The sequence below is a fragment of the Ailuropoda melanoleuca genome, chromosome 8 (genome assembly GCF_002007445.2).
Source record: "Ailuropoda melanoleuca isolate Jingjing chromosome 8, ASM200744v2, whole genome shotgun sequence".
Lineage (NCBI taxonomy): Eukaryota > Metazoa > Chordata > Mammalia > Carnivora > Ursidae > Ailuropoda > Ailuropoda melanoleuca.
The window spans coordinates 41,980,008-41,997,948 of NC_048225.1; the positions used below are offsets into that span (position 1 = coordinate 41,980,008).

General features: G+C 38.7%; 1 protein-coding gene across 2 annotated transcripts in view; it reads left to right on the forward strand.

Annotated features, from left to right (window-relative positions):
• CTSC (cathepsin C) overlaps positions 1–17,941 on the forward strand; it is a 35,818-nt gene that overhangs the window by 1,063 nt on the left and 16,814 nt on the right. The window contains exons 2-4 of one of the 2 annotated variants that reach the window (XM_011232027.3): positions 1,251–1,396; positions 6,087–6,171; positions 7,791–10,165. In XM_011232027.3, coding sequence (XP_011230329.1) covers positions 1,251–1,396; positions 6,087–6,171; positions 7,791–7,801 — 242 coding nt within the window. In that variant the 3' untranslated portion in view covers positions 7,802–10,165. Of the gene's footprint in view, positions 1–1,250; positions 1,397–6,086; positions 6,172–7,790; positions 10,166–17,668; positions 17,836–17,941 lie in introns of those variants that run through there. The other variant, XM_002925012.4, reaches the window with a different exon arrangement.

A 17,941-nucleotide genomic window follows, 5' to 3' on the forward strand; every position in this document is an offset into this window, starting at 1 on the left:
TTTTCTTTCTTTCTTTTTTTTTTTTTTTTGAAATAACTCTTCAGCGGGTAATTATATTTGGGAATGTCCAGAGAAAAGCACAATGTGTGGCTCATGGAAGGCTCTCAATAAATACCTGGTGTTAGAACACCGCTGGGATATTCCATATGTCCTCAGATAACATAGCTGCACTGAGGACAAAGAATTTAGTGACAGGAGAAGGAAAAAAGCAATCTCCAGTCAAAAGAGGCACTCAGCGTTCTGCCCAAACCCTTATTACCACCCTGTGGCATGTGCAGAGTGAGTGGATCTCTGCTGCGTTTCCTTGTCAGCAGAATGAAGACTGCCAGGTCATTTGTTACTAAAACAGACCTATTCAACTATCCAACTCCAGATGACTGTGTGGCATGTCCTAATCCTGGGCATTATAAACATCTCCTGTATTGAAAGTGGAATGTGGAGGTCCGAAGGAGAAGGAGATCAGGATTTGCGCTGTTCTGTCTCATGCAATCTCCTATTTCAGAGCATTAATCTGAAACCTGGAAAAACTGTCCAAAATGTGAAACCTGCTGTTGGACGCAGCAGAACCCTTTCAGGCAGTCTCTGCCTGTAAGTCATACCTTTGACTTTAATCTAGTAAAGATGCACACAGATCTGCGCCCCCATCTTCTGCAAGTTAAAAGCTTAGTTCCTATCAGCGCAAGATCGCTTAAAGGATAGAAACCTTGAGTTTGCTTAATACTGTGGAAGGATTTGGATTCTGAGGTTCTGAACTGTAGAGCCATTGAGGAAAAAGATACCCCTTTTCTTCTCTGAAGAGATAATTTCCTTTGTCCTTATAATCTGATAACAGATCCTTTTATATTTTGTATTTCCTTTTTTTTTTTTTTTGATTAGTATCTTGTATTCTATCCATTTCTGTGTATCATTTTAAACATCCCTTATTTTTCCTTTTCCTTAGTGGACAAATTTCTTCAGTGTTTAGATGTTCTGGGAAGGTAAAGGCTGTATGTTTTGGGGTCTCTGCCTGCTGGGCTACTTGACATATCTCTGTCTGTTGAGCCCTCACTTTCTAGGCTTGCCTGAGACCCCTGTGAGAGTGTGCAGAGGGAAGCAACAGGATGGAGACTGGTATCTTCACAAGCCAGACTGGTCCAAATCCGGTAGCATGAAAGGAAAGCCGCTTAAAAATAATGGAAATTATAGAAGAGATTTCTCCTTCCATTTGAAGTCCAAATAATTTTCCTTTGTTGTGCTTTTTTTTTTTTTAGGACCACCAGAAAAAAAAGTAGTGGTGCATCTTGAGAAGTTGGACACAGCACATGATGATCTTGGCAATACCGGCCATTTCACCATCATTTACAATCAAGGCTTTGAGATTGTGTTGAATGACTACAAGTGGTTTGCCTTTTTTAAGGTTAGTTTTGTTGGAAATGCGTTTGTATTTTCAGTGATTTGATATCTGAAGCTTCTTCTAATCAGACCCTCAGAATTTTGTTTAGATTAAGAAGATAACCAGAAGTGACATCACCAGGCACCTGGGTGGCTCAGTAGGTTAAGTGTCCGACTCTTGATCTCAGTCTGGTCTCGATCTCAGGGTCCTGAGTTCGAGCCCTGCACTGCGGCTTGAGATCACGGGGCTGGCTGATTCACTGCTGCGGCCCAGCGTCACAAGAGAGTATGCTGCTGCACAGTGCTAGCCCAGGAAAAGAGCAATATTCACAGTCTGGGTTCTCCTGAATGTATATAGCTTTCAGACCCTCGTAAAGTCCAAGATGGTAAGTCGAGCCCCGTCTCTTAGAATGTGCTAGATACATTAATGCGAATAACTCACTTTACTAAGCTGAGACAAAGAGACGGAGAACTTGAGTTACTCCTTGGGCTAAAGTAAAAGGTAGTCTTGCCAGTCCAGCTTGTTTTCTTCTTTTACTGGGGAAGAAGTCTTGTCCATTCTTCTATTCTAACACATTGCTTCCAGTTGCAGATATATTCTAGCGTAAAATGGTTTAGCACACATTGCAGTCCATCCCAGATATCCTTCTGAACTTGGAACTTCTCCTGTTAGCAGAGTGTTACCTGGTTTAAGTAAATTGAGGACACAAATCTGAGACTAGCTGTTTCTTCTTAATATAAATAGAGTACAAACAAACACAGACTTTTCCATGGAGTAGGGTTTACAACCTTTGGAACACCTGCTAAGAGTTAGCCAATTGTAGGGATTCTGGTAAGAGGATGAAAAACAAAGCACCAAGAAGAGCGTAACCTCTAAATTTGTTGTGATTTCTCTTGTGATTTAATCACTACAATATGCTGTTACATCTAAACCAACTATTTTTCTTAGAATAGTAACTTTTTTTTACCCCTATGAGAATCCCTCTTTAACATGAATAAAGGAAAGAGAGAACAAGAGGAAAAAGTTATCCCCCTCTTGCCTGGGTTGGCTGCTCTGATAATCAGCTGGTGGGACCTGATCTATCCATTCTGGCTGTTGAGGGCCAGCTGTTCATTTTAGTAGTTGGAGCTCATGCTTGACCAGTTATGAAATATTTTACTATCACTTCTAGATACTATGTATTTAAAAAAAATGACAGTATCTGTGTGAATTTTTGAAATTGTAATACACCGATGGTTAAGTATAATTCATTCCAATATAATTCTTGTCTGCATATTGATGAACCTGGGGCTCTGCAGACCTTGGAGGACTCCGCGGTAGCCCTTCGGAGTTCTTGGCCTTCTGGTTGAGAACCACTTGCCTATGGAATTGATGTACAAGGATATCCTCAAGACGGTTGTTCACTATGTACTCCACCCTCTCTCCCCCTTGTCCATCTTTGCCTGACACATACTAGGCACTTGGTCAAAAATTTGTTTAAAAAATGAAAAAGAATCATTGAAGTAGAATTCAGTTGAGAAATAGGTTGAATAAAAAATTATTTAAGTGTTAGATGGAAGTTGAATATAAGTATAGATGAGTAAATAAAATAGTTTTACCCATTTGGCTTAGAAAAATTTTCCTTCCTCCCTTCTATAGTATGGGAGAAACTGTTGGGCAAACTTCTAAAGTCACCCATTTAATTTCCTGAGCCATAACCAGAAATAGATATGGGCAGTTTCCCTATATTAATACTTTTCTCTCAGGTTGTCTGCTCTCAGCTTAAAGAAGAATCCAAAGCTGGTAGGGACAGATGGAAGAGCTAGTGGCTGGAGGAGAAATCTGAATACCTCTATGTGTTTCTCTTTAAATCACAGTATAAGCAGATTTGGTATTTTTCTGTAGCTTCAGAACATAAGTCACTCAGAACATAAGTCATAGGTCAGTAGAGAGCCACTTTATAAAGCCAAATAAGGTTATAAGTGTACTCGACCCCGTGTGGGGAGAATCACTATATATACTGTTGTGGGCTAGAACCCTACCTGATCACAGGCTCCTTGATGGCGTCCTCTGATTAGGAATAAAAATAGGAAAGGTGTTCTTCCATTAACTGATTTCAGTATATTTCTTGAAGTGCCTACTTGACCAGAACTGTCATTAGGGCTGTTTTTGTGCTGAGAAATCAATCACTCTGACTAGACAATAGTTAGGCCTTGTGATAGGACCATAATTTCAATAAACAGAGTAGAATATATATGATACTTGGCTTTAAAACTTCTCTTAACCTAATCAAGTACTAGGTCAACATGTTTTTTAGAGTGATAAAATCTGTGTTCTTTTAGCAAATCCAGCTGACAAGGTAATGGGGAACTGAATTTGTAAAAATCTAAGAAAAATGATAGAGTGGAATTGACTTAATTTTTTAAAAAAATATTTTATGTACTTTTGCAAGAGAGAGAGAGAGAGAGAGCGCACACAAGTGGAGTCGGAGGAGCAGAGGGAGAAGCAGGCTCCCTACTGAGCAGGGAGCCCGATGCAGGACTCCCTCCCAGGACCCTGGGATCTTGACCTGAGCTGAAGGCAGATGCTTAACCAACTGAGCCACCCAGGTGCCCCTGGAATTGTCTTTAGATACTAGGAAAGGCAAGCACGTTTGGTGACCCTGGCTAACACAGCTTGCTGGTGTTTACCAGAAGCATCAGGGTATTTCCTGCAGTGGTGCTGGGGAAACTAAGTTGGGTTCTAACTCCAGAAAAATGAGCAACCTATTGAAATGAGCAAAGCACACGTGGCTTTTTCAACAGACTTAGAAAATAGCTTTGAAAATAAAAATTTATTCTTATAATGAAGAATTACCAAGGTTTAAGCAGTATTTGTTGATTAAAATGTCTCATGTAAACTACAACATCATCCATTCAGCCTACCACTGTCAAAGAACATCTGATGTTTTTGCCATGTATATCTATCATCTTTATTTTTTACACTGTTAGTCTACAAATCAAGTGGATTTCCAGATCTCTCCATTGACTCATACCAGACCCTACCACTTGTTTCCTTTTGCCCTCTTCAGATTTGCTTTCATTAGACTGCACATTTGCATGTGATTGTCTTTTACTGTTGATGTTAGAGTTTGCCCAGCAGCTGATCTATGCAGAGTAATCTTTTAGGCTGCTGGTCCACCTTTTCCCCAGACTGTCCTGCAGCTCAACAGTGCAGACAGCTTCCACATCATTCTCCCTGCATGCCAACTTTAAAGCAATTTTGAGACCACTATTGCTAGGAATTTGCTTTATTAAGTTCTCAGGCCTCACCTGGAAGATGGGCATTTTTTGTGATTCAAGGTTTGTAAGTTTTTTTTTTCCCCCCCCACTTGGTTATACCTGCTTGAGACATTGGGAATGAAGTGGGGATCATCTTTTTGCATATGACTTCAAGCTAGATAAAAGCTTGGAAGGAGATAAATCTTGACACGGAAAGTTTTTGCATGGTTTGAATTTGTCAGGAAGCACTAGGAATATATTCTTAGAAGATAAGTTTTTCTACTCAACTTCCCGCATACATTGAATTATCTGAAGGCTTTATAGGGGGTTACAAACTCAAATTTAGGGCCCACCCAGGCAGATACTTAAGCATTTGAAATGACCCTCATGTAAAACAATAAGGAGTAATCAGACCTATGACAAAATGGAAACTTTCTTCGAGGCATTCATAATCAGTTTTCTTTTAAAATAATGTAGTGGCTAAAATAAATGATAGTACTGTCTGCAGGCTGGTTTCTAAGAGTCATCAAATTTAATCGTTTTACCATTTGGTTCTAATTGGCAAACCCAACAGATCTCCACCCTTTGAGAGTACCTGCAGATTAAAAGCAGCCAACCTCTTAAATGAAAACCAAATGTAATGAAACGAGATGTTTAATTATGGCTGACTTGGTGTTGGGTGGATAAATGATTTTTTTAATGCTTTTATGTATTTTGCTCATCTTTTATAATGAGCATGTACAAAGCTCCTCTGCACACCATCTATGAAAGAGACTGAGTCCCAAAGAACACCTTCAAGTTGAATAGGCTTTCTAGCCTTTTCTTGCTTCTGATTTCACTTTCTCCATGGCTATAGAAAGAAGCAGTAGAGCAGGAACTGATTTCATGTTGAAGATCAAGCCACACAAGGGCCGAGGAAGATGTGTAGAAGGGAACCTAGACTCATGGTTGAAAATTTTATCTTATGACCATCAAGCAAACTTTGTTGATTTTTGTTTGGGTCCCACTGGTCTTAGAACCCTAAGCAAAAAAACACTTCTGTGGGTGTTTCTAAAGCAGGTTGGTACTGGAAATGAGCCGTATGTTGTTGGGAAAGCCTTTATAGTCCATTTTGTGTCCTAGTGACTTGTAAATTTCCAGCTTGTTGCCTCAGCCAGAAATGTCAATCATGTTTCTACAATTAAAGATTTGGGAACCTTGTCACATTTTTTCACTCTGCTTTCTGGGTTCATTTTTAAGATCTAATGGTTCAGCTTTCAGAATACTTGTGTTTCAGGTAATTTACTTGTTTTAATATAGATTCAGTATACTGAGATCCAGATTTTGTCTTTTTAAAAATTTTAACAACTTGGGGTTTACTCTTGAGAGTGTTTCAATTTAGGGAAAAGATCAGAAGTTTAACAGTCCATGCCTAATTTTGTTTCATGGTGATACTTAACATGATGACTTAGTTTCCCATTGTGAACTCTTCATAGGATGTCACTGATTTTATCAGTCATTTGTTCATGCAGCTGGGAACTGTGAGGGTACATGATTTGAGACATCTGAGGAACACACTGGGTGAGCTTCATTGAAATTTTTAACTTCTTAAAAGCCAGCAATGTTTGTTGATTCCTCTGGGAGAGGGAGATGGACACTGGAGAGATTAGGGTTTTTGCACACATTTCTTGCTTGAGCCTGCTTCTTTGCTACTTCTCACCTGCCTGCACTATTTTATGTGAGTGATCTTTCACTTCATTCTCTTCACACACATCGAGTTGGTTCTCCCAGGTCTGATGCTCCTAACCTCAGCAGACCTGAACCCAAACGGGTCAAGACTCAGTTAAGAAAAGGTCAGCCGGAGGTTGTCGTGCCACCTGGGGTTGCTCATTTTTTTCCCTAAAAGGACTCAAGAGGGAACCACATGAGGCTCTGACATTTTAGGTCTGTCTTCTGGTAGAGAGGGCGGTTCTTCCGGAGAAATTCACATACCTGCCACTCATCCCTGGGAGACTCCCACATCTTTTTCAAACTGGCTCCTGGCTCAGAACAGACTACTGACTAGGAGGAAGAGGCTCTCTTTCACTCTTTACGTTCTCCTCACACTTAGAAAAGATGATTAAATCATTATTCTCACTGAATCCATAAGTTTAGAGGTCTTAATATTTTTATCAGCAAAGTGTGGTTAGGGAGTAAAGTTGATAGGGACTTAACCATTGCTTGCATTTTAACACTGTTATTTCCCTTTTCCCTATCTTCTTTATGAACTCCTAAATATATAAGGGGAATATGAAAAAGGGAATGGGGGGGCAAGTATTGAAAACTCCATGGCTTTATCCTGCAACAGTGTTTTCCAAGTTGTTAATGGCCCAAAAATGGCCCACATCTCTGCTGAGTAGGAATTGCTCATCCGTTCTGTTCACTTCATCTTGTAAAGCTTTGGTGGTGGTTCCAGGCAGCCACTATGAATGGATCAAAGTGGAAATTACAACTGAAATTAATCAGCACTTTTTTTTCCCGAATTCCTAGTAGTTGAATAAGTATAGATTGTGTTGAATAGTTTCCTTTATTTCAGAACTTCCCAGAATCTTTAATATAGTGGATGGTAGTTGCTTAGGAAGATAAAATAGGAAACTTTCCCAAATTAAGTTCACCATTTTTTCCTCACAAAAAATGAGGTCTTCTCATTTTTTGTGCCGTTTGCAAAATTATGTCTTAAAACTCTTAATCTTCCTTCTAATTAGGGGGACACCTCTATTAGAAGATAACTCCCCCCCTTTTTGCTCTGTAAATGGGATAAATAGCTTTGTACCTGGAAATATGGATCAAGGCAACATTAAGCCTCTGTGTAGAATTTGAAAGGTATACATGTTAATGTATCTGGGTTGCTAGATTAGCCTGTTTCTTCTGAGTACATTTCAAAATTAGATTAGATCTATGCAGTGGTAGTTAATTTCAAATGCATCTGCATGTGCTGCTTGAGCATGTTGACTGTGTGCATGATACATGTTGCTTAAGCATTCAGCTTTTGAGAATGGCAGCTTTTTGTGAATGTCTTAAATAGCATTAAAAATTTACCAGCATTTTCAAATAATAGTACTGTTTTTTTTTTAATTTTTTTTAAATTAATATGATTAAATATTCTTAAGAGACAGTATGATTCTTGTTGGCTTGTAACTCTAGTTTTTATTATCTTTTAGTTGTTAAATAGAGCATCTGTTGAGGGGCTCTTTTAAAACAACAGCCAAACACAGACTTTGGGGCTAAGAGGCAGAGCAGCATGCAGCCATGGACCTGCCTCCCTCTAACAGCTAGCAGAGGCCTCTGGCAGCTACATTCCCTCTGGAGTCTTTCTGTGCCTGTAAAATGCTGAGGAGTCCTGGTGACCTACCTCCAAGGCAGCTGCCCTCCTGAACATTTCCTTGGAAAGCAGCAACCGCCATTTTGAAATGTGAACAACCAGAGACTACAAAGGAAAAAGGAAAGAAAAGTCTGGAAGTGTTAGGTGGCTTCACCATTCAGCCTTTGAATGAAAGGAACAATACGCAACTCATGTTTTTCCCTTTTGAATATTACTCTATTGAAATGATTTTTTCCAAACTGATTAGGATTTGAATTGTGTGTTTGATTTTGTTCATAGTGCGAATTTTATTCCCAGTTAAATTATCTTCGTGTGTACCTTTCTGTAATTGCCTTGAGGAACCCCAGCACCTGTTGTAAGGAGAAAATGCTTTGGGACATCTTGAGACGCACAGATATGTTATTGGTGGAAGGATGGCTCTGTGGAGGGCTTGTTTGGGGGAACAGTCTTCTGAGATAAGTCAGACTGATGAAAGGTATCTTTTCAGATCATAGGCCTGCATTTTACCTTGGCCAGAAAGATGGGGTGATTAATACTTTTTTTTTTTTTTTTGGTCTGTTCTTTGATTAGATGCGAGCTTTGTACTAATAACTTAACATGCTTTACCTTACAAGAATCTTATGAAGTAGATATCACTAGCTTCATTTTATAGAAAGGGAAAATTAGTCTCTTACAGTGCTTAAGCTCACAGCATCTAATTGTAAAATGACAAGGGCTAGTGTTTCAAGCCTGCAGACCTCCCTGGGGCTAAAGAGTAAAAGAAAAGCCATTTCACAAAGAAATAATGGTACTTGAAGTAACATTTCAGTAGATTTTCTGGTGGATTCCAATTCGTAAGTATCATGAATGCTAGTTTCATAGAATGAATTGCATTGCATTGGCTCCTTTTGAAATTTTAGGAGAACTGGCTTAAAGTTTGTTTCCTCACCAAATCAGGCTATCCCCTTTCTTTCCTAAACCAGGGTCCTTTTCAAGAGGAAAACTTACCTTCTTTCAATTGTAGTCCTCCAAATTGGAAGGAGAGCTTTGTAAGCTTCAAATTAATTGCAAATTAATTACCCTTGCCAAGTTGACTTCTTTCAATTACACTATTGTTCACACTGATTGCTATCTTTCAGCTCTTTCCTAACTAAACAATGTACTAGTTTCCTGCTCAGTTCAGAGTTGATTAATGTCACCCTTGGTAAACTGAAAATGTGGGGCTACACCTAGTCCCTATTTTCTGGGAGAGTTTTTCTCCTGTATCTTTGGTTCAGTGGAGGGATCTCTAGATACCAGATTTTCATTAATTTAATGGTTCAGATAACTTTTTTTTATGACCTCTGAGAGGCACTGGTCTGCTATTCTGGGAAGATCATGTCTTCTAAAGGTGAAGTAACTATCTACCCAACTACTTATACCTGGATACTTTCTTCCATCCTACCTCAGGATCTTGATGCCGCCTCTGTGAAACCCTCCCCAGCTCTTTCCATTAGGGGGAGAAATGCCATTATTTTGGTTCACGTTGTGCTTTGCAGTCACCTCTGTTCAGGTAGTACTGTTCTAACTGCTGTAGACATGGAGTGATTTGATAGCACGTTTTCACCTTCTTCCAGATTGAAAATCTGTAGATCTCCCTGTGTGCCTTCAGAACCCAGTTACTCAGGACTTTATAAGTGTTTGGAAAATTGACCACACTTTTCTTGTCTCTTCAAAGACTTTCAGAAGTATTATCAGCTTACAAAGAATTTATTCTATAGGATTCTGGAAGCACAAATCAGGAATGATATTATGTTTATATTTTTGGTTCTGTGTTCTAAAAAAAATACCAGGTTACCTGTCTCCAGAGTTCTGAAAGAGTTGTGTATTTTCAGCCTAATTTCCAGGATGTGAATACTGACAAAGCAGTTAGTGTGTATAAGAATGTATTTCGTATGGAATTTAAAATCATCTCTACTGGAGACTTTTTTCCTATTTCTCTGAGAAACTTTGCACGTAAATGTTTTGATTATGGAGAAGACTTGGTGTGTACAGAATTATAGTTATTTGTGTTAGGAGGCACCATGATATAATATTGCTTAGCATTCTTTGTCATGATTGCTGGTTTGTCTTCTCTAGTCTTTACTCTGAGGGCAGGAATGTACTCTGTATTACTAACCATTTTGTTCCCTATGTATAGTGTGATACATGATAAATAGACCTTTAATAAATGTCTATAGAAGAAAGAAAATTGAATAATTATTTTGTTGTCCTGTTGTTTCATTGATGTGTTTCTGGGAATATTGTTCCCTTTCTGTACTTAATGTCTGTGGTGGACCCTCAGGCCAAATTTGTTGAATGACATGGGAGAAAACAGTGGAGATTTTTAGATTTTATTCTGTTTGTTTACATTTTAATTTTTGTGTGAGACTGTAGAGGCCAAGATAGGGCTTAAAGTTCTAACTTTCAGAATTACTCAAAACTAAGTTAGCTGTCAGGGTGAATAGCTTTATGATTGCAGTGGTTCCCCAAAGCCTGGAGAAGCAACAACCAGTACTGGTCTGGAGTGCTGTAGGTTTGGTCCTGCCTTCCCCTGTCTTGAGAACAGTGAGAGGCACCAGCCAAAGGTGAGATTAGGTGAACTCTCAGATTTCTCCCAGTCTCACAGTTTAACAGTTGATGAGTGAGGAAGTGAGGAATGAGCCAAGGGACTTTAACTACTTTGTTGAGTGACAAACTGCTGTTTTAACTAGTTCTGGGATATATATTTTTGTTTAAACTGAATGTCCTTTAAGCACTGGAAACAAATTTATGAGCCTCCATTTCCACATGCAAATCCAGCTGCCAGTTCCTTCAGTAAAATTCTGGAAGGCATTTGGTTGCAGCCACTATAATGATTTCCTGGCAGTTTCAGAATTCTTTGAAATTCAACTTTTTAAACAAATGGTTACATCTAGTTAGAAAACTAGAGCTAATCCTTGAAACTGACAGAGGGAAGTCTGTCTTTCTGAGGAAAGATGTGGTAGTCTTAGGTAAGTTTGGCAAAGTATCAATTTAGTAAAATGTGCCTTGTTCTCTTGTTTTGCTTTACTCACACTCTAGACCTGACAGCAAATGAAAGCAGTTCATCTATATTTACATGGATATGTACAAGAAACAAAGGGCAAACCTCCAGGAAACATTTTTTGTTATTCAGTATTACTGGAATGTAATATGTGTATATGGTTTACCATTAAATCATTCAACTTCACACGGGGCATTCTTTTCGGAAGTGGTGAATGATCTTGATGGATAAGACCCGGTTCTCCAAATTTTTTATTGTGTATTCCACAGTGTGTAAAAAGTACATTTAAAAAATTATATACATGTCGTACTATACTGATGTTTGCTGTCAAACACATGGCATACTATGAAATGATTAAATATATGATTCACTTGCTGTCACAAATGTGGGTCCTGCCAAAACATATTTCATGACGATATCCTTTGAACATAATACAAAGGTATGTTTCATTATCATAAGTCTGTTACCTATAATTTTCATACTGAAAATTTTCAACATTTGGAAGCACAGTTTTCTACTGAAAACCTTCAAAAGATTTCAGTAGTTTTGATCCATTTTGTTAAAAGTATGGAAGTTGTAAAGTTTAGTAACGTTTCGAAGAATTGCTGTTTGGTATTAGGGTTGATGACAATTTAATGGGCAACTTTTTTAATTGAAGTATAGTTGACACACAATGTTAGATTCGTGTCAGGTGTACAATATAGTGATTCGACAACTCTGCATTATGCTATGCTCACCACAAGTGTAGCTAGACAAATTTTAACTGAAACATTTGTTTTATTGATAGATAAGATGAACAGCTGAATACTGCAGTGATGGAACCATTTCAGAACATCTGATTTCAAAAACTTATATTTTTATGTGGCTGACAACTCCTACTAGGAATAATAGGGCAAATGAAGCTTTGTCTTTTGCTTATGTCTGCTTAATTGATTTGCAAATTCTGATTTCTCTGCAAGTATTTTAAACTATTTGTTCCTATTGTGAGAATTAGCTTAATTAAAGCAGGTAAGTACATAAAGCAGTTTAGGCAGGAACATGTAAAAGGGAAGATGCCCAGTCTAGACCATTGCAGGTTACCTGTCTCCAGAGTTCTAAAAGAATTTAAGCATGCTGTGTGGCAGGTGAATGTCAGACCTTGAAACCGAGAGGTGGTGCCAGTGTTGCTTTGGATATTAAATAACGGTGGAAGTGGGTTTTCAGTTTTATTTATATAATTAAAAATGTAAATAGAAATTCTGTTTTCCCCCAATATTCCAGTGGATCATCTTGTCTTGTTTTGTAAACTACTGGTTGACAGGATAGTACCCATACCAACTGTTCAGTTGACAGATTGGGCTTAGTGTTTAAACTCTTCCATGGCAAAGATAAAGTCTTAAGACAACTTTGTTTCCCCCATGGTAACAGGAAGTAGTATTTACACTGTTGCTTTTTGAGTGTTATATAACTTTTTAAACTCTTCACACTTCGGTGTCCTCTTTAGCCTTCCTGGGAATCCAGTGAAGTGTAGGTTTTGTTCCCATTATCAGGTGAAGAATTGGGGCTCCTTAGTTGTGGCTTGCTCAAGTTTGCATAAGTTATAAATGGCGGAATAGGATTTAAAGGGCAACGTCCTCTTTACTAAACTGCTTTTTTCTCACAGTGCATTACATAAAGTATTCAAATATTTGTCAAGTGTATCATTAATCAGGGAACCAGTGGAACAAGTTGATTTGAAACCCCTCAGTGTCAAAAAGCAGTTGGGAGAGATCCAGGGTAAATAACTTAAGTTCTAAAGTACCCCAGTCTGCTCTTTTTCAGATAGTTAATATTACTGGGTAAATGTAATTGGAGAGTTGATAAAATGAGTGGGAACTTGAGGGGGTTTGAGAGTGTTCGTCAATCCAGCAGTAATTTTGAAGAAGCAAATGGATAGCTATGTATGGGATCCTAGTAGTTTCCTAACCCTAAGTGCTGGTATGTGGAATTTCTTTACATTTTATGAAATTATGTATTTGTTGAAATTGTCATAAATGAATACAATCTTAAATTATACCATCTGTGCAAGACTGTATTCAGAAACTGATGTTTACGTAAATGAAAATTCTTTAAAAAAATTTTGGCTACATTTCAAGCTGGATAGTGTGGCCAAGACTTCAGCTTCTTAATTGGTAATAATGTCAGAAATCTCATAAGTATTTCATAATAGCAAAAAAAAAATGACAGATACCATGAGAATGTTCCAGTCAAGAAAGTAACGGCCCAGTGTGTGGTCCTCTCAAAGTTGTAAGGTCCTGAGCCCGTGGCTTCTGGAGTGGTAAATTCCTCGTTTCTCCCGAGTCCTGCACAGTGATACTAACAACCCTGTCTTACCTTTTGTAAGGTAATTTCAGGATCTAATATCTTAGAAGCACCACACTTCTGTTACAAACTTCTTATCTTTTCTGAGTTTCTTGTGTTATTACTAAATGGGACTTGGTTGTTATTCCTTCTATTCTATTATTCATTCATTTATTCACTTATTCCGTAACTAATTTCTTTCTAATGCCGGTTACCTAGGTCCCAAATAAACAAAAAATACTGTTCTCGCAGTGCTTGTTTTCAAGGACAGAACAACCTCATAAGCTGCTGTGAAAATGAAATGGCTTAGTGTATATAAAGGAATTTATGAGGTGGAGTCTTTTATCATCATCCTGATTTTATGGCTGAGGACACAAAAAGGGTAAGTATTAACCTGCTTGGGATCACACGGCCAGTTACGGGTCAGAGCCGCATGCAGTAGAGGCAGTCCAGCCTGAAGACCATATCCATGACCTCTACCCCCCGCCCCCCAGTCAAAAGCCTTTGGCAAAAAAAATGGTAAAAAGACTGAACAAGCCAAGGCAACAGAGATACCTGACCCGTGGGGAAGAGCGGTTGCCCATTAGGACTGCTAGAAATGTAGGTGGCCCTTAAAGGGCCTGGACAACAATTTGGACCTGACTCATGGGAGTCAGTTAATCTTCTCCAGCTTTTTTTTTTTTTTTTTAAGGAAACAATCAATGAAGCAATGATCCTATCACCTGTGAGCCCATATTTGAATTCTCCCTTCTCCATTAACTTTTGCAAAGCCACTTTTTTTTTTTTTTCCCCCCCATGAGAAGAGTAATGCCTATTATCCCAAGGAATCATTGTGAGGCTCAAATGATACAGACGGAAAACTCTGCAAATTGGGATTTGAACCTTTGCTGCATGGCTTCTAGCCATCTCCTCTCTGTGTTTGGTAATTGACCAGTATGTTTACTTTTCTAGCTCTTTGTGAGAAGACAAAGAGTATGAAGAAGTGGTATGCAGTATGGGGAAGAACCCTTGGGTCTAGGAGCCCTTGGTTATAAATTCTCATTTGACCACCTTCTTTAGGGCTCTTTTTTTTTTTTTGTCCCCTGAGACTATATTATCTCTCTGTCTCCTTGAACCTCTAAGACTGATGAGTGACCTGTCAAGTATTTACAAAGCATGAAATGATAGGTAAATGTGAAGATACTGTCGTGCTGTAATGTCAATGAGGAATCTAGAGTCCTTAAATAGATATGGTAAGAGAATGCAGCGAAACCAGTCATGCATTGGTGAATTTTTTCCCACTTTCGAAATAACAAGGCAGCCTTCCTGTCACAGGGACAGTTCATTTGGTATTAGACATGATGCTTGTAACTATGACTCAGTTGTGTCAACCAGGTGCACAAAACCACAGTGATGAAAAACGTGGGGCCCAGTTCTTCCAACTTGAATGCCCCTAACTCTTTTGGTATGTAGGGAAAGTTATTTTATCTGTGATCTAAATTTCTGCCGAGATGGGGAAGTTTCCTGGGCTTCTCCAGCATGGTTAGCTTCTCGAACCACATGATGTTGTAATGAATGATTTACATCTGTTTCTTTCATTGAATTGTGAGCCTCTTGAGGGCTGGGGCCACCTTAGTACATATGTGTGTGCATGCCTAGGACATGCACAATTCCTGGGAAAAATGTGACCAATAAATACTTGATATAAGTGAAAGGAATTAGCAAAATACAAAATAGGTTGTGTAAATAACAATTTTTTTTTTCCAGAAAGTGCAATCCTAATTCCAAACAGATGAATGTTAGCAGCCTCTAACAACACCGGGACCATCCCTCAGGGGTGACCTCTTCTAGGACTTTGTAGGCTGTGAATCTCATTCTTAGGAAATAAGGGTATTTTTTGAAAGTGATTAATTTCAAAAAAATTTATGTAATGGTCTTCATTTTATAAACAAGAAAATTCCAACCAGAGACCTATTTCACCTTTTGTTTCCATTTCTTAAAAACCATATTTCAGAAAAATTTTATGTATTTGTATTCAACTTAAGCACTGTCTTGTAATTTTTTTTTCTTCTTAACATAGGTTTGGTTTTTTTATGGTTCTGTAGAGGGATGGATGCACTTTTTCTTATAAGGCCAGATAGTAAATGTTCAGGCTTTGTGGGCCTGTGTTCTCCGAGGCAGCTATGCAGTCCTGCTACCGTAGTGTGAAAACAGCCATCGACAGCCTGGACACAAGTGGGCCTGGTTGTGCTCGGGAAAGCTATATTCACAGAAGCAGGCAGCCTTCTCTAGCCCTGCTTTGCTCACCTCTCTCCTACAGAACTCACATTTATCATTTAGAATGCTACACAGTAGTATTTGAGTTATTAATTTACAAATTATTTTTATAGATGAACAATTAAGACACTGTTTTGTTCTTGGTTTTGTTTTTAAGTTTTCTGTTCTCTTGCAATGAGTGTCTTCCTATGTTTAGCATTTTTTTTTATTTATGCGTATCTGACAGTTTCTATAAGGTACCTTTCAAGAACTCTTCAAAGTCTTGTCAAACCACTTTCTAAAACCTCAGGGGTTGGGGAGCCTTGGCTTAGCCCCCCTGGCCCGTCTGTCCAGCATGCAACAGAGAGGGGAACGTAATCAAGAGCCTGTGCCAAAGAGAAACAGAATACATCACACGAGGTTACCCGTATTACTATTTTTGATCTATAAAAATAGCAGTTGTGTGTAGTTTTGACATCATAAATATAGATTTTTGTGACCTTGTCATAAAACATACTCTCTAATGGCACAGCTCAGTCATATCCTGGTCCTCTGTTCAGTGTTCCTCCATCCTGGGTTGGGGGAGTGGGGAGCTGAACTCATGCTGGCGAAGATATCCTTAGCCAGAAGTAGATAGACAGGTCTCACAATATCATGAACCACCAATACAGATGCAAAGTGTAAGTATCTATGAGTAGTCCATAGTAACTTTTCCTGTGCTGAGTGTTTAGTGGGTGGTGAAGCCCAAGATTCAAATCTAGCTCTTTGGGATTATAAAGCCAGACATTTTTAACTCCATTCCTAAATATGATTTAAATTCAGAGAGAGTCAGATGTAATAAGGTAATTTTACTTTAAGTACAGTTTAGCCCTTACATTTCTCTAAACTCGGGGTTTGCAAACCACAGACCTGTTTTTGTACAGAAAGTTTTACTGGTACACAGCCTAGTTCATGCACGTCTATATTCCCTCTACATATTTTATATTGCAGTGGCAGAGTTGAGTGGTTTTGACAGAAGCCTTATAGTTTGCAAGCCTTAAAATATTTATTTTCTGGCTTTTAAAAAAGAAGCTTTCCAACCCCTGCACACAGGTAAAGTAATATCCCGTCATATTAATTAGGAGTTTGCAAATGATAGCCCGTGAACCAAAAATAACCTGTGTACTTTTGGAAAGTATTGCAACACAGCTGAGTGCTGTGCCAATTTGTTGATGTGTTGTCTGACTGCTTTTGGGCTTTTGTTCCATGAGATAAAGTCAATGCCTGAAATCAGCCCAAGTCCCCCCTCATTGAAATTTAGCATGATTTTTTTTTCCTTTCTTCCTCCCACACTCTTTGCTCTCATTCTGGATTTTGTGTCCCTCTTCCATGAGATGTTATAGCATGAGGATTTGTAAGCTCTGGAGCCAAAGTATGAGTTCTAATCCCAGATCTATCACTTTGTAGGTGTTTTTCAGTATTAACTTTACAATGAGAAAAAGGGCCATATTTGTGAAATTAAGTGGAAAGAATATTATTAAATATGATTATTAACTCAGGTTCCTTTTAGCTCCCTATAATCAGAATGTCCTACTCAATTGTGAGGTTGACAGAAGAAAGGATTTTGTTTAGTGGTATGGAAATGTTTCACATTTTGTTTTGTAGTTCGTTGAAGTCCATCTGCTGTGGGTAGAAAAATATAGTCTGACACCCTGAGCAGAATTTTGTCTCTGCCACTTCATGGCTCTGTTACCTTAGGAGCTCTGTAGCCTCTCTGAGCTGGTAAAATGCGGTTATCCAATCCTCCTTCCTCATAGGCTTCCTGGGAGGATTGAAGGAGGGAACTTTTGTAAAAGGCCTGGAATGTGGCAGATGCTCTAAAAATGTTTCTTTCCCTGCTTTTGATTCCCAGAAGTGTTTTCTTATGTAAATTTCATTTGGCACTCACTGATGGTAATCATAGAACAGTCTATTTCTCATCCTTTTCTAGGCTAATTCTCAGAATGTAACCTCTTGGGGTGAAGTTTTTATTTTGGTTGGCAGAGGCTGGTTCCCGAGATGAAATGAAAAAGAAGCATCTTGACTATGAATGGGAGCCAGGAAACGGACCTGAAAGATGAATATTGATTCACTTGAAGTTTCCTTCCCTGATTTGATTGCAGTATAAAGAAGAGGGTCACACAGTAACCAGTTATTGCAACGAGACGCTCCCCGGATGGGTGCATGACGTGCTGGGCCGGAACTGGGCATGTTTCACTGGAACCAAGGTGGGAACTACCCCTGAGAAAGTGAAGGTGGACACAGCACACTCTGAGAGGCTCGAGGAAAAGTGAGTTGTCACCAGTGGAAGATACATTTAATTTTGTTTTAAAGCATGTAGAAGCATGTGTCTAGGTAGGTTCTTAGAATTTTTATTTTGATTATATAAAATTTAT